This window comes from Quercus robur, chromosome 7, assembly GCF_932294415.1.
Source record: "Quercus robur chromosome 7, dhQueRobu3.1, whole genome shotgun sequence".
NCBI classification, from domain to species: domain Eukaryota; kingdom Viridiplantae; phylum Streptophyta; class Magnoliopsida; order Fagales; family Fagaceae; genus Quercus; species Quercus robur.
The window spans coordinates 40,352,344-40,369,622 of NC_065540.1; the positions used below are offsets into that span (position 1 = coordinate 40,352,344).

Below are 17,279 nucleotides of genomic sequence, written 5' to 3' on the forward strand. Positions count from 1 at the left end.
GTTGGGATTAAGACTTAGTCAAGTTGAGTTGAACTGAAACTATAATAAAAATGACATATGTCAAGTGGTATATGCAGAATATCAAGACTATAAGCAAGCAACCAAATTACATCTTAATTATTATTTTCAGTAATATTAAGAACAACCTTGTCAAAAGTAAACCCAGCTATCACCTCAACATATTCATATTACAAATTGGCCACAACTAAAAATAGAGGACATTAGGAGCCCAATTCTAGAAGAAAAATTATCACATAACAGAACATAGGTCAAAATTAGTTCTTTGGAAATTCAAGCATTCCTACACTCTCAATCAGTCAAAAACAGCCAACCAGACAACAAGACAAGGACCCAATGAATATCAGATAAGAGGATCTAACCAACTCCTTTCAATAGATTTACATTGCTCAAAGCAACCTACTTCCTCAATTAAAAGATCGCATACATATCTATGCTTGAAACGAATACACACACATACACACATACAGGTATTGAAGAAATTTACTAAAATAATAAAAGTTTAGTAAAAGTTAAACGTATCAAAATAAAATAAACCGCGAACTTTTGTTCATGACGCTTATTCAATCGTTAATGGGTTTTGTTGCGTGCAAACAAAAAAAAAATTTTAATATTTTCCCTAACTTTTTTCTTTTATCCTTTTTTATTAAAGGAAAAAAAAAACACTCAAAAACAAAATTTGAATTATACATAAACCTACTAGTCATATAATTATTCATGCTTTATACAATTTCTAATATTAGTATCCAAGACAAAGGACAATGAGTCATGACAAACGAAGAGATCTACCATTCCTAGAACTTCAAATTCATGTTAAATTATTTAGTTTAAGAAGTCTACAGAGCTTATTTTCTCAAATTATTTTAATACCAAAAAAATAGATGTTGGTTTTTTAACATGGTTCTCCCCTACACTCAAGTTCTGGAGGTCAAAGTGTTAAAAATTTGGATGCTTTGGTGCAAAAAAAAGTGAACACTACCATGCACAAGGATTCAAGGTTGATAAGAGTGCAACAATAGCAATGGTGTAACCTGTAGGTGGGAATCCGTTGATCCCACATGCTGGTCCAAGTTATCTTGCTTATTGCAAAAGATGGAAAAACATAAAGTTATGAGGCTGCAGAAGTCATAAGCACAAATAGGATGGGGAACATCAAGGAAAAGGAAAAACAAATGGAGACCACATCAGTAAAAGACCCAACCAAAAGCCTAGTATGTAGGTTAAGTTTCTCACTGACTACCAATGCAATGTGTTTTGTACTTGTTACTGTCTCCTTTAATTTTTCAAGATCTTCATTTTGTTCTGCTTTGAAAGATAGTATGTAACTCAGATTACAAATGTATATACTCTAATCCAAATAGCATAAGAAGTACATGCATCCAAGTAAGAATCACATACCTTTCATAATTTGCCACCGAAAGCCAACAAGTCCATGGTTGTTCAAGCCATTTGTTTTGTTCATGATGTCACACTGCTTTATATTAGGCCCAAGCAAGCTATCTCTATTGTTGAAGCTAGACATGTTAAGAGTAGCAGCCATCTAGTTGACTTTGGAACTCAATTTTTTTAACATGCCCTGACATCGATTCATCTCTTTCTAGTTCTGTTCATCAGCAAAGGAAAGCTTTAATAAGGATGTCAAGATAATGGTTAGGGCTTAGATGAGGTTGTTAGGATAATGGCTAAGTGATTGAATTCATTCTTTCTTAACAACTTAAACTATTGGGAAAATCAGTACACCATCTTAGTATCAACGAAAATGGTCCTAAATTCAAATTCTATCTCCACTCAACCTCCCATTTTAAAATTTTCAAAATCCCACATGTTGGACCTCAAGACTTTGGGCCCACACATGGGGGGAGTGTTAAGTGATTCTTTTCTATCAATTAAAGCTTTTAGGAGAATCAGTAATTAATCAAAGGACAAGGTGAAAACAGTAAAAGAATATTTTGAATCTCATAGAAAAGAAGGTAACTATTGCTTTATAAAGATTACTTACCTACAATTACATGTTGCACCGATTTGGCTATCATATGAATATAAATTAAAACCAAAAATCCTAAACCACTCAATCCCATGTAAATTTTCAACACTTTAAATACTTTGGTGAAGTCAGACTTTAAAACCTGATAGCAGAAAATATGAATTTTGATGCGATGCAGAAGAAACACCACGTAACAACCAACCACTGCAGGAATGCATCATGTAGACCACAACAGCATGTATGCAAGGACATAAGACGAGCAAGAGATGTCCTGCAGTCCGTCAAGAGCTTGGAATTAAAACTTTTAAATACACTTACCAAAGCAAGAAAATAACAAATTCTTTCTCCCTTATGACCAATACTTAGAAAAACAAAGTACTTAAATCTGATGCAACATAATATAGAGAAAAACAAAACAGTAATTAAATTGTCCAGAAACAATAGATCTTCACCCTATCATGTAATTGAATCAATAAAGGTCAATTCACTTTAAAAAATCAATTGTCTTAAGTTTACCAAGTTGCAAAGTTGATTATAAAAATAAAATTAAAAAAAGCTCAGAAAATTTACGGTACAATTGCATTCACAAATAAAGTTGAAAAAACGAAGTCAACACAAGTATAATCCAGTTTACCAACTCCACTTTGCAGGATTTCTTTGGTGCCTGTCATTAAATGAGACAAACTCCAATCGTGTAGCGTCAAATATAAAAACTGATCACCTTATAGAGGAGCCTGGAATTAAACGTTAGGGAACTGCTAAGAGCTGTTAGTAAGGAAAAAAAAAATCAACTAACATTTAGAGCAGAAAAGTTACTTTGCAGGATTTCTTTGGTGACTGTAATTCAGCCTCAAAGAAAATATTTTCACCGAATGAACTGCTGAAACAAATGAAAAATGGGATCTGCTAACAGTTTAACATTTCACACTTTAAAAGTACAGAAGCAAAAACAAAGTAATGTTTTATCTAAAAGTACCACTAAAAGAGAAAAGTAACTATATGCCAGAAAATCTAAGCACATTCCACTAGATGAAATCCAAATAGATAACTCCCCTTATATAGTCTTCATCCACTTTCGTTTTTTTTTCTTAACGGTAAATGTTCATTTCATTTGTGACGAGATACGAGATATTAAACTAATCTCACCAGCAGATTCTATAAGTATCTAAACAGTCTCTTTACATGGGAAAATCTCGTACAAGCAAAAATATATTATCAAGAAACAAATTCGGTGCAGAGAAAAAATATTCCAAACAATCCATTAATCTAGTCTGCGGCATAAACTATTTATGTAGCAAATATATTAACACATATAATCTCTAATTAATATTCAAAATAGGTATTAACTTCTGCACAAAAAAAAACCAATGAATCTTAAACTAACTATAGATCTTTAACCGACCAATCGAGATTGACCACATATTTATTCTTCTCCACCATTCTATCCTATATAGTTGGGTTAATCGACAGTAATGCCGATTTTCATTAAATCGACAATGCGGTCGATAAACCCAACCATATAGTTTCACAAAATCCCCTAATTTTGCCCTAAGTGAGAATCATATAATGAAATTGACATAGAAAAGTGTATAAACTTTTTTATCAGCACTATCATTTATCAACCACATAATATAACAACAAAAACACTTTCATTCATACAGAAATTTATACATGCACATTGCGTACAAGAATATTTATGGGGAAAAAAGTGAGGAGAGAGAAAGAGAGGAGTACCGACTACCGAGTGGAGGAGAATCGAAATCGGTAATCCCTGAGGATTGGGGAATACCATCATCGTCTGCGAGAGACACAATATTCAATTATCAGGGTAAATTTTGAATAATTTCTTAGAGTGAGAGAGAGAGAGAGAGAGATATGAAGGAGTGAGTATCAAAAGAGTGCTTGGAGGAGCGGAGAGGCCGTGGAGAAGACGGTAATGGCGATCGTTGAGGCTCAGTGGTGTCTTCCTGTGCCCTTTCTGTCCGCCATTTTTGAAGCAGAGAAAGAGAAGGAAGGAATATAAAAGCAAATTCTGTGTCTTTTGAATGTGTACTTTCTGACTGAAGTGTTACTTTTATAGTAGTTTTTTTTTCTAAAATCATTTTGCTGCTGAGTATACTTGTACCTTTTTGCCGCTGACTATACTTGTACAAGAAATTCAAAAAGTAAGAAAAGCGGGAAAAGAGATTTTAAAAAGTTTTATATAAAACAAAGAGAAATGAAATGTTCACAATATTTTTATAACAAATCATAAGTGATAGATTGTTATTAGTTGTTATTGTTGAGATAAAAAAGTAATCTTAAGGCCCGTTTGGATCGCGTCTGCACATTTCTGAGTTTTTCTTTTTTTTTCTTTGACCGGCGCCTCTTACAATGTTCATGGGACATGAGCAGTGCATTAAGATAAATGTACAGTAACACAGCACTGAACAAAAATCCAAAATTTTTTTTTTATTATTTTCAGTTTTCAGTAAAATAAGCAGTATTCAAATACATACTTAGTGTTAGGTTCAAATTTGAACCAATAACAACTAACCATTTATGATTTGTTGTGAAAATGTTATAAAAATATTGTGAACATAGCAGCTCTCAAAGTTAAAAGTTAAGAGGCTCTTCCATTTTCTATATTTCACCAAAAAAGCTAAATTTCATCATACTTGTAAGTATATTTGTGATTGAAAAATATAACAACTTCAAATAATGATGAATGAAAACTATTAATCTTTAAAAATAAAATAAATAAATAAATAGAAGATTCATTGAACATTTGCTATTTTTTTTCGGCGAAGTATAGAATCATTTAATATGATTCATGTATCCAAATTTTTATTTACACTTCTTTCCTTAATTAGTTATTAATTTTTTTAAAATGATAATTATGATTTATTTATGATAGTTATCAACTTATTTTTAATCCTAAAATTCAGTCATTTACTATACATTTATAACAAAAGTTAAAAAGAGCTTAAATTCGATATTTAGCAAGATTTAGCAACTACCCTTAAATTAAAATAAAAACTATACATAACATTTTTAATGTGGTAGTAAATTAGTAATTATCAAAAAAGAGTAAATTAATGTGGTGGTAAATTAGTAATTATCAAAAAACAATAAATTGAATCCAACGTAAAATTACACAAATGATAAATATAGTTTATTTTACAAAACAGATCTTTGACAACAATTTCTTATATAACAACTACTTCATGTTGCTTGAATCGTACAACAATTTTTGTAATGTCTCTCACCTGAACTTATCCAATATCCAGTGAGAGATTAGATATATGCGGAGTTAATTTGACTTGTTTAGGTAAGCTATGCTTATATACACTATGGATTAGGTTTAGACTAGATATATACAGAGTTAATTCAACCTATTTCGTAAAAGAGATTGTTATGTGGCATAGTGGCAACCATTTATAGTAGACATTGTAGTGACACTCCATCAATTATTTTGTTTATGCCATTCTAGCAGAAGAAGCACAAGGAAAATCTCTATTAAAGAGATGGGTAGTGAGTGATTGCAATATAAAAAAATAAAATAAAAATGATATTCAATCAAATAAAACTTTTTCAATAAATTTAAAATAAAAAAAATAAAAAAAAATAAAAACGAAGATAACATTCTAATATAAAAATCAGTGTATAACCATCACTTTAAGTTGGTGCAATAAAGTTAGAGATATCTAGAAAACATGAAAAAGTGAATGATCCTCGATAGAAATAGCTATCTTACATTGAAGCATAAAAGGCAATCCAAAATTGGGATGACAATTGATGAACCAAGATGACATATTTGTAATCAAAACATTGACCAAGAATCATCATCTATTATGGAAAAAAGAAGAAAATTTAACTAAAAGAATTTATTCTAAAACCTGACAGCACTAAGAGAAACACAAGCCGCTTGTTCAAAAAGAAAGATAACAAGAAAATATGTTCAAAGTCAAATAGAACTCAGTCTACGTGATATTCTTCGTGTGAGTTTGAATAGCACTAAGAATGAAATTTTCAGCTGCATTTGGCGTTTTGTTTGGGTCTCGTGCACTATTCACGAGACCCGCAAGTACGGATTTCAGCAAATTTTTCTTTAAAACTGGGTCTTACGGTACTATTCACATATTTAAAAATTATTTTGTTACAATATTTTCAATTTTCAGTTTTTAGCAATAAACGATATCCAAATAGACCCTTAGTGTCATAATCATTATATATAGATGGTGCAAAGCCCAAAGAAAAGTGGTGGGTGTGGTAAATTGATAACTAGCATAAAACTAGTCACAACACATGAATGAGAATCCTTGCACAAATGAGAGAGTGATTTAACTCAAGAGAGTATAACCTTCAATATGATATAATGATTGGAAAAGATATATATAGTTAACCATGAAAAGTTGGGATGAATACTTGGTCAAGTTGAGTTGAACTGAAACAATAATAAAATGACATTTGTCAAGTGGTATAAGCAGAATATCAAGACTATAAGCAAGTAAGCAACTAAAATTCATCTTCATTATTATTTTCAACAATATTAAGAACAACCTTGTCAAAGTAATGCCCAGCTATCACCTCAACACATTCATTTTACAAACTGGCTACAACTGAAAATATAGGACATTAAGTGCCCAATTCTAGAAGAAAAATTAACATAACGGAAGATAGGATAGAATTAGTTCTTCGGAAATTCAAGCATTCCTACACTCTCAATCAGTCAAGAACAACCAACCAAACGAAAAGACAAGGACCCAATGAATATCAGATAAGATGCAGATTGGATTATGGAAGAAGAATCGGCCAAAAATAGATCTAACCAACTCCTTTCAATAGATTTACATTGCTCAAAGCAACCTGCCTCAATTAAAAGATCACATACATATCTATGCTTGGGTAGTGGATTTTTCCGTGCTCTCTGTAGCACCTGCTCTCCGTAGCACCTGCTTCCTCTAACCCTTCTCCTTCCCCATTTGCTCTCTGTAGCACCTGCTCTCTGTAGCACCTGCTTCCCCTAACCCTTCTCCTTCCCCATTTTCTCCCAATACAATCTGCCCTCCCTATTTCATCATCCCTTTTCTTTCCCTTATAGCAAATTAATAATACTGTCTCTCCATCATTTTCTCTTGCTATCCAACCTCCTCATTCCAGATGGAAGTATCAAAACTTATCAACTGTACTAAAAACAGTTCCTGGATAGACGCATGCCTAGAGCTCCCTCCAAACCAATTTGACCCTAACCCATCTTCTTTTACTCTCATCGGAAAACTGATAACCCACAAAAATGTTGGAATCACTGCGATCACAGACGTCGTAAACAGAGCTTGGAAACCAAATCGGCAGATTCGAGTGAATCGTCTCGATAGAGATACGTAAAAGTTCCTATTCAGTCACGAAGCAGACATGAATAATGCTTTCATAATAAGATCTTGGTCGATTAAGGGTGGCCACCTAATCCTAAAGCATTGGAACCCGTCACTAATATGGCAGGAGATCCCATTCACTACTTCCACTCTTTGGGTACAAGTCCATGGCCTCCCAGAGCTATGGAAATCTCCCAGTAATCTCAGAAAAATTGGAGAAATGGCTGGGACCGTTGTAGAGCTCGATCTCGCAGGTGAAGGTGGCGCTGCATGGAGGAAATTCTTGCGCATTCAAATAGAGCTAAAGGTACTAAAACCGCTTAGGCCTGGCTTTTTTCTCACCAGAGAGAATCTACCCCATTTATGGATTAGTTTTAAATATGAAAAGCTCTCTGATATCTGTTATCGTTGCGGTATCATTGGTCATGAAGCTAGTAGTTGTCTTGGAAATTTATTCCACATCAGGAATCCATTCGGGTTTAATTTTGTGGCATCAGGACCATGGTTAAGATCGGATAGCAGCGACTTACCACAAGGGCTATTTCTGAAGCCTGACCGTCAAACAAGCCCAGACCCCACCGCCGGTACCACTTCTACAAGGCCGATGAATAGCACGGTGGTATCTTCAAATGAGGGTACAACAGCAAGTCAAGACAAAAAGCATGCACCCACGCACTCCAGTGTACAAGCTCAAATTTGTACAAGCACAACAGAGCACCAACTTGCAGTATGAAAGCCGTTAGCAGGAGCAGCAATCAACAGCTGGAATGCTCACCCACACACGTCAGCGACTCAATCCTCCCTACCCATGTGAATGGCGCTGATCCTGAAGGTACACACGAGGCAGCAATGAACTTAGAGGCCCATAATGATTTAGTTGGAGATGGAGACGGCCCATCTTATCCTCCTGGATTCGGCCCATCTACCAATAGTCACATAATATGCAATTCTGCCAGCAACCAAACCTTACAACACATTGAGCCCATCCCAAAAATCACAAGTCCACCCACCCATATTACAAACAATAGTCATTCTCCACCAAACAATCAGCCCGAATCAAATAACCACTCCCCTGTTCTAGCATCTTCTTCACCCTTGGTTTCATCTCCTCATTGCCGCAATAAGGTGACTCTGTCCAACACCTCCATTCCCAAAGTCACAACACCAAGCCCCGACATCAAAACACAAGACAACAACACTCCCTTGTCCAAAAGAAAAGCCGTGCCTCAAGAATTGAAGAAATCTCCCAAAAGGGTCAAGTTGGTGATACACGCTCCTGAAGCTAAGATCTTGAACCCCAAACCAGTGACCTTCATTCCCAAATCAAGAGTGGAGCATCCCATTTTGGCAGAAAGGCAAAATCTCCATGGTGATTCCCACCACGAAGTGCAAGGTGAGTGTACTGAATCTTCATCCTACATTGAAACCCATGATATTGAATCTTACAATGGCAACCCATATATTGTGTCATCTCTCCTTGTTACTACTGCTATGGCCGAGGAGGCAGGCCTTATCAAGCCCCCAACCTCCCCATGAAAATCCTTGGTTGGAACTGTCGCGGCATCTGCAACGCTGCGACAGTCAGAGCCCTTAAGGCTCATTTAAAAGGGAATAGCCCGGATGTTGTTTTTTTGAGTGAAACTAAAGCCTCTTTCAGTAGGATGCAGTTTATTTTAAAGTCAATAAAATTTGCAGATATGTGTGTAGTAGAAGCTAAGGGTATTGCAGGTGGTATTTGTATGATGTGGAGGTCTGGGATCACTATTCAGAAGATAGAGTTCAACAAAAATCTCATTGCGGTTAAGGTTGTTGATGCTATAAGATCTTGGCTTCTTGTTGGCTTTTACAGCCGTCCTTATCCAGCAAAGAAGCAAAAGGCTTGGGAGAACCTTATGGCACTATTAGAGTCCTGCAATTGCCCATGGGCATGTTTGGGTGATTTCAACTTCACCTTGGAGGACAATGAAATCTCAACTAATGGCAGTAGGGGTGCAGGGGACTCAAAAAATAATTTCCTTAAGGAACTTGTGTTTGAATTCGGTGCCATAGACTTGGGATATTCAGGAAATGAATTTACGTGGGCAAGGGGAAAATGGGGAAGTGCTGCTATCAAAAGACACCTTGATAGAACTATTGCTAATATTTCCTGGAGGCTTGCTTATCCAAATGCTACTGTGACCCATCTAGGAGCTATCAATTCTGACCACAAACCGATACTCCTTAACACTAATCCATCGCAGAGTTTTGCTAATAGACCTTTCAGATTTGAAGCAGCTTGGGTAAGGGACAATGGCTGCAACTCAGTTGTTGAAGAGGCGTGGAATGGCCACGAAAGTGGATCGGAATTTGAAATTCTAAAGAAGAAACAAGAAGCGACCAGGATAGCGCTTCGTAAATGGAACAAGCAAGTTTTTGGGAATTGCCAAGATAGAATTAACCGACTGCTGGGAAAAATGAATGAAGTTCAGAGGAGGCAGCCGTTTGAAGAGAATGGGAAGTTTGAAGAAGCACTGCAGATTGAACTCTCCGAGTGGCTTGCAAGATTTGAAATGATTTGGAAGCAGAAGTCAAGGGAACTTTGGTTGAAGGAGGGCGACAGGAATACCAAATTCTTTCACCTTTCTACCATTATTAGAAGAAGACAAAACAATATCACAGCGTTAAAAGCCGAGAATGGTCAGTGGGTGACCGGATCCAATCAAATTAGAGAGTTGTTCTACCAGCACTTCAAGAATCTGTTTACTGACGAGGAAGTTGATTTCTCGGAAAACCTTGATGACCTCATGACACGCTGCATTTCTGAGGAAGAAAATCAAGGCCTAAATACTATCCCCACCCCAGAGGAAATAAAGACTGCCTTGTTTAGTATGCAGGATTTGAAAGCCCCCGGGCCAGACGGATTCCCCGCCCTTTTCTATAAGGAATTCTGGCCTACTGTTGGAAACACTGTAACGTGTGCAGTAACAGCTTTCTTCACCAATGGATGCCTACCCAAGGATGCAAATGACTCACTCATAGTTCTAATCCCAAAATCCCATAACCCAATCTCTGTCAACAACTTCCGGCCCATTAGTCTTTGCAACGTTGTGTATAAGATCATATCCAAGTTGATTGTGGCGAAACTTAAGCCTTTGCTCCATAAGATTATTTCTCCATGTCAATCAGCGTTCATCCCGGGTAGATGGATTGCAAAAAATCAGGTGGTTGTGCACGAGCTACTTCATAGCTTCAAATCCAGGAAAGTTAAAAATGGGTTCATGGCTCTCAAGTTAGACCTACAAAAGGCGTATGATAGAGTCAATTGGAAGTTTATTCAAGCGGTGCTCATAAATTTGGGGTTTAGCAGTACGTTTATTGGCTGGATCATGGCTTGTTTATCCTCAGTCTCTTTTGAAGTCCTGGTGAATGGGTGAAAATCAAATAATTTTGTGCCTAGGAGAGGGTTAAGGCAAGGAGACCCCCTTTCTCCATACCTTTTCATTTTAGGCCAAGAAGTGCTCTCAAGAATGCTGGATAAAGAACTGATGAAGGGCAACGTCAGTGGAGCTAAAGTGAGTATCAGAAGTCCAGCCTTAACTCATGTTATGTATGCCGATGACATTGTCCTTTTCTCAAAAGCGACGAGGCATGATGCTAGAACTCTCTCCACCTGTTTGGAAAAATACTGTGACTGGTCTGGGCAGAGCATTAATAGAGCCAAATCAAGTATTTTCTTCTCTAAACACATATTGGCTGAAAATAGAAGAGCAATTAAGCTGGAATTTGGAATGAGGAAGCTGAAAAAAGATGCCATTTATCTAGGAGCCCCTTTGTTCCCCACAAGATCACCATCCAGAGATTTTAAATTCTTGGAGGATAAATTGGAAGCCAAACTAGTTGGCTGGAGAAGTCGTTGCCTTTCATGGGCTGGTAGAGCCACTCTTATCAAAACAGTAGCCCATAGTATCCCTACATACACCCTATCAGCATTCAATGTGCCGTCAAACAGCTGTAACAAGCTAGATGCAGCTACTAGGCAGTTTTGGTGGAAGCCTAAAGATAGAGGCAGCAGATACATTGCGTGGGCATCATGGGACAAACTATGTCGTCCCAAAAAATTTGGTGGACTGGGTTTCAAGAAAACAAAGGAGATGAACTTAGCTTTGATAGCTAAATTTGCATGGTTCGTGGCCTCGAATAGACAAAGTTTGTGTATGGATGTGTTGAGATCCAAATATAAAGTAAATAGTGGCTGGTTGACAGCGAATTCAGTGGCTATTGCTTCTCCAACTTGGAGAGCTATTGAAGAAGCAAAGAAGCTTGTAACGAAGGGTGGATGTTTTATTATTGAGAATGGTAAATCAGTTCAGGTGTGGTCAGACCCTTGGGTGCCTGAAGCTGTAAATTTCATGCCTCAACCCAAACTTGAGGAATACAGAAAGTTGACCATTAAAGTCAGCGAGCTCATTGACCCCACTACCAAATCATGGATCTCAGATTGGGTGAAGGAACTATTTGCTCCAACCGATGCAAGAGCCATTCTTAACATGTCTATTCCAATGTCACAGAAGGAAGATAAGTTAGTGTGGCTCCCAGACTCAAAAGGTCGGTTCTCAGTTAAATCCATCCATAATGTTGCTTTTGCTCATCCTGACTGTGTTGGTCAGCCCCAAGCTTGTTGGTCCAAAATTTGGAAGGCAAAATTCCCATAGAGGCTCAAAATGTTGATATGGAGGATAAGCATCAACGCCATGCCGACAAAGGCTAATCTCCAAGTTCGCCTTAACCATGTAGATGCATCTTGTCTGTTATGCAATGCTGAACAAGAAGACAGTGAACACATTTTTTTCAGATGCCCATTTGCTCAAGCTCTATGGTCAGCCGCTTGTTAGGGTCTTCAAGTTGACAATGTGACTCTTACTTCGACTAAGGATATAGTATCCTTCATCATGGAGCCACCTGCCTCACTCATCCCTACACATGAGGCTTGGAGTGTGTCTCTCAACATGGCATTAGTAATTGATGAGATTTGGATGGCCAGAAACCTCAAATAATTTAGTAACATTGACCCTGATGCGTTGAAGGCAAGGCAGAACATCCAAACCAGATTCAATGAAATTGTTAAAGTCTCTTCGTCAACTACCCAACATCCCAAAGAGATAATTAGCAAGAATTGGACTCCACCCCCTTCTGGCTACATCAAGCTCAATGTGGATGCTGCAATCCAGCAAGACTCAAGCTCTGCCTTAGCAGTTGTTGCAAGGAATCACTTGGGTGAAGTGCTATCAATCTGGGCCAAAAAGCATCACAGCTCCTCCCCTGCAATTGCTGAAGCTGAAGCACTTTATTGGACTGTGAACTTAGCGGTTAAGGAGGGATGGAAATCTGTGATTTTTGAAGGAGATGCAAAGAACTGTCTTGAGCCACTCATCAACCCGGACTTTCCATCAGATTGGCTTACTCACAATATTATCTGTAATGTTCGTAGTTTAGTTGTTGCTTTTGATTTTGTCAAGTTTTGTTGGGTACGGAGAACATGCAACTCGGCAGCGCATGTAGCTGCCAAGTTTGCGCTGAAATCTGATTTTGAGTTTCGTTTTAATAAAGGAAATCTCCCACCCTCGTTAGAGGCTGTTTGTAGGGATGATTCCGTTGCTTGTATTCCTGTTTTACTCTAATAGAAGTACTGTTTACCAAAAAAAACATATCTATGCTTGCAAACAAATAAATATACATACACACATGTATTGAGTGAGAGTTTAGATACAGCTAAATTTGGGTTTGCATCTGCGTTTGTGATTAAAACAGTAGGTCTCGTGCACTGTTCACGAGACCCGCAAGTATTTTTTTTTCACCAAAAACAATTTTAAAATTGGGTCTCACGGCACTATTCACACATTTAAAAATTATTTTGCTACTGTATTTTCATGTGACGCTTATTCAATCCTTAATGGGTTTTGTCGTGTGCAAAAAAAAAAAAAAATCAATATTTTTCTCTAACTTATTTTTTTTTATCCTTTTTTTATAAAAGGGGAAAAAATTGAATTATACATAAATCTACCAGTCATATTATTCTACAAAATATAAAATAAAGTTAAATCACTTACCAAAAGAAAAAATAATAATAAAACTAACTACCAAGTATGGATTTAGATTGGTTATTTGTTAGTGAGTGGAGACACAACTTAGATAACATCTGGTTTGGTAAAATTTTAGAGCAAGAGAGGTAAATTCAGAATAAAAATTTAATCATGTTTTAATTGAAATATAGACTTATAATTTGAAGACTTTTCATAATTTATATGGATTTTAATTAATAACATACATGTGTGTATATATATATATATATATATATATATAAAATAACGATAATCCCAAAACTTATCGAAATGGTACATCAAAATATACCGATACCAAAATATTTAATTCTAACGAAGAAACTGAAACGGTTCGAAACGGTTTTAAGAACATTGGTCGCTGGCGCTAGTATTATATAACAGAGACTCTGCCCACTTTGGCTAACTAACGTTGGTCTCAAAAACAAAAATCCTTACCTGATAGATTTAGGCTGAAAAGGTGATGAATGCTTATCTCTCACTATCTCCATCAACTCCAACTTTGTGTGAGGCGCCATACCCCACTTACTGCCAAAAACCTTCATGCCCAAATTATCAAAGCTGGCCTAGAGCACTGTGGTCCTTTGCCCAACACCCTCATAGACGGGTACGGTAAATGTGGTCTCATTCAAGATGCCCTTCACTTGTTCGACGAAATGCCCCACAGAGACCATGTCTCATGGGCCTCCATTCTCACTGCCCACAACCAGGCCAACCTCCCCCACCTAGCTCTTTCCATGTTCCCCTCCATGCTGAAGGATGATGAGTTAGGACCTGACCATTTTGTGCTTGCTAGCCTCGTTAAGGCATGTACGGCCTTGGGTGCTATTAGGAAAGGCAAGCAAGTGCATGCCCACTTTGTGTTGTCCGCATTTCGTGACGACAATGTTGTCAAGTCATCCTTAGTTGATATGTATGCCAAGTGTGGATTACTTGATAACGCACGTGGGGTTTTCGATTCAATTTCTTTGAAAAATTCAGTTTCTTGGACTGCTATGATATCCGGGTATGCTCGACATGGGAGGAAATCGGAGGCTAGTGACTTGTTTCAGAGGGTACCTGTCAGGAATTTATTTTCTTGGACAGCCTTTATTTCAGGGTTGGTACAGAGTGGGAATGGTGTTGATGCGTTTTATTTATTTATTGAAATGCGAAGAGAAGGAGTCAACATAGTTGATCCATTAGTTCTTTCAAGCATTGTTGGTGCAAGTGCTAATCTAGCAGTGCTGGAACTTGGGAAGCAGATTCATGGCCTAGTTATCACTCTTGGTTATGAGTCTTGCATATTTATAAGTAATGCCCTTGTAGATATGTATGCCAAATGTAGTGATATTCTGGCTGCAAAGGAAATTTTTGGTAGGATGCAACGAAGAGATGTAGTTTCTTGGACTTCTATAATCGTTGGGACAGCTCAGCATGGGCAAGCAAAGGAGGCATTGGCTATTTATGATGAGATGATTTATGCTGGAGTAAAGCCAAATGAAGTGACCTTTGTTGGATTGATTTATGCTTGTAGCCACGTTGGCTTAGTAAGTAAAGGCCGTTATCTATTCAAATCTATGAAGGAGGATTATGGGATTAATCCTTCTCTGCAGCACTACACATGCTTCTTGGATCTTCTTAGTCGGTCAGGACAGCTAGATGAGGCTGAGAATCTCATTAATGCAATGCCATTTAAGCCTGATGAACCTACTTGGGCAGCTTTACTAAGTGCCTGCAAACACCATAATAATATTGAAATGGGAATTAGGGTTGCTGATCATCTATTAAGTTTAGAACCAGAAGATCCATCTACATATATACTGTTGTCTAATATTTATGCTAGAGCTGAATTGTGGGAAAAGGTTTCAAAGGTGAGAAAGTTGATGGCATTCATGGTAGTTAAAAAGCAACCGGGCTATAGTTGTATTGAATTGGGAAAGGAAAGTGAAGTTTTTTATGCTGGGGAGACCGCTCATTCTATGAAGGATGTGATTTTTGGTTTGCTTAAGAAGTTGGATGCAGAGATGAGGAGAAGGGGTTATGTTCCGGATATTAGTTCTGTTTTACATGACATGGAGTGGCAAGAGAAGGAAAGACAACTATTTTGGCATAGTGAGAGGTTGGCTGTGGCCTATGGGTTGCTTAAGGCTGTCCCGGGGACAGTTATTCGGGTAGTGAAGAATCTTCGTGTTTGTGGAGACTGTCACACAGTTTTAAAATTCATAAGCACCATTATGAAGAGGGAAATTGTTGTCAGAGATGCCAATAGATATCACCATTTCAAGGACGGGGAGTGTTCATGCAATGATTTTTGGTGATTTTGTGGCTCTGCGTCGGAATTTTTCCTTTGGTTTTTCATGTGTCTGCCATCTATTGATCATAGGTTCAAGTCTGAATCTGCTTATTCAAGCGTCTAGTAGTTAGCCTTTTCCTTTCATTTGGTTTTTTTAATTTCTGAGGCTTGCTAATTTTATTGGAACACATATCGCCTAACCTGTGTTGTCAGCACCAATGGTTTAAATGACATTGATCTCATATTTTCAACCTCCAAGCCAAGGAAAACGTAGGCTTTACGGTGAAAGTGGTTGACGTTTACCTATAATTGTGGGTATTGCATTACCACTTCAGGGGATATGTATTCCTTGACGAATTGTTTTCTCTTATTTTTGCTTTTGGGAGATTTCTCTTTTAAATTTTGCTCTCTTTAGATAATGGAATTGAGTATCACTGGCTTGATGAAGCAAAATTTATATGAAGCATTGTGAGAAATTTCATATGCTTTGTTGTTTATTAATTGATCTTGAACTCTACGTCACTAGAGGTCCTAGATGATAGTCGATCCTTCAAAGTAAAGGAGCATATTTGTTAATGGAATTTAGGCATTTACAATGTAAAGCTAAAGGCTCAGCAGAGGCTGCTCTTTTGGATCTGACTAAGACATTTTTTTTTTTTTTTGCTGAATGGATCTGACTAAGACATTAACCAAGCAATGATCTGTAATACTGATCAAATCTCAATATTTAAGGACCTTAAGAATTAAGATAAAAGCAATTTGTTCGTTATTGTATTATCACTCTTATACAACCCAGTAATTAGAGGAATAATAAATTGCTTCCCATTAATATTTACCGGGAAAAACAAAAGTGCTTGGAAACTCAGAAATATTTAATTTAATAAATTATACCAACTTACTTGAGGTTTTACAAAGTGTCGGTTTGGAATTTGTTAGCTAGGTCTTTTTTTTTTCCCCCATTTTTTTTTCTTGGCCTCCGACAAATAAACAGATATATTAGCTGTAGGGACAATGGGCCCAAAAATATATATTGGGCCTTGGCCTTGGCTGAGGATCCAAAAATATATATTGGGCCTTGGCCTTGGCTGAGGAGGCTTAGTGATCCGAAGATAGATCAATAGTAAGGAAGACATAAGATTTTGAACTTCTCAAGCCAACTATGACTGTAAAGGTAGGCCGAGGAGGAGCATCTCCTCAGCTAAACGAAGAAGGAGTTAGAAGGTGAGTTCTATTATTCAGAGTGATGTTCCAAGAAGTTCTGTTTATAAGGATATACACTTTGAACGTACAGGACAAAATGGGAGCTGAGAAATATCTGGGGGAAAACTGCTACCACCACATTAAATAGAAGGAGTCAGAAGGTGAGTTCTATTATCCAAAGTGACATTCTAAGAAGTTCTGTTGATAAGAATATGCACTTTGAACGTACAGGACAAAATGGGAGCTGAGAAATATTTGGGGGAAAACTGCTATCACCGCATTAAATGCTCTGTAGCTAACTCTCTGACCGCATTAATGAGGAAGTAATATCTAAATAGTGTTTTTCAGCCTTA

At 37.1% G+C, this 17,279-nt stretch overlaps 2 protein-coding genes across 2 annotated transcripts; both read left to right on the forward strand.

The window, feature by feature from the left end:
* Positions 1-10,862: 10,862 nt before the first annotated feature.
* On the forward strand, positions 10,863-13,013 carry LOC126691403 (uncharacterized). The gene is made up of 2 exons (XM_050386450.1): positions 10,863-11,993; positions 12,420-13,013. Exons 1-2 carry the CDS (start codon positions 10,863-10,865, stop codon positions 13,011-13,013), a joined length of 1,725 nt encoding a protein of 574 aa, XP_050242407.1.
* Positions 13,014-13,788: 775 nt separating this feature from the next.
* LOC126693434 (pentatricopeptide repeat-containing protein At4g14050, mitochondrial-like) lies at positions 13,789-15,995 on the forward strand. The gene has a single exon (XM_050389389.1). It carries the CDS (start codon positions 13,919-13,921, stop codon positions 15,749-15,751), a length of 1,833 nt encoding a protein of 610 aa, XP_050245346.1. The 5' UTR covers positions 13,789-13,918; the 3' UTR covers positions 15,752-15,995.
* The last annotated feature ends 1,284 nt before the right edge of the window (positions 15,996-17,279 follow it).

Coding starts and splice junctions, on each gene's coding strand:
- LOC126691403 (XM_050386450.1), top strand. CDS start 10,863: ATGCTGGATAAAGAACTGATGAAGGGCAACGTCAGTGGAGCTAAAGTG. Junction 11,994..12,419: donor CTTTTGCTCATCCTGACTGT/GTTGGTCAGCCC, acceptor GATGCGTTGAAG/GCAAGGCAGAACATCCAAAC.
- LOC126693434 (XM_050389389.1), top strand. CDS start 13,919: ATGCTTATCTCTCACTATCTCCATCAACTCCAACTTTGTGTGAGGCGC.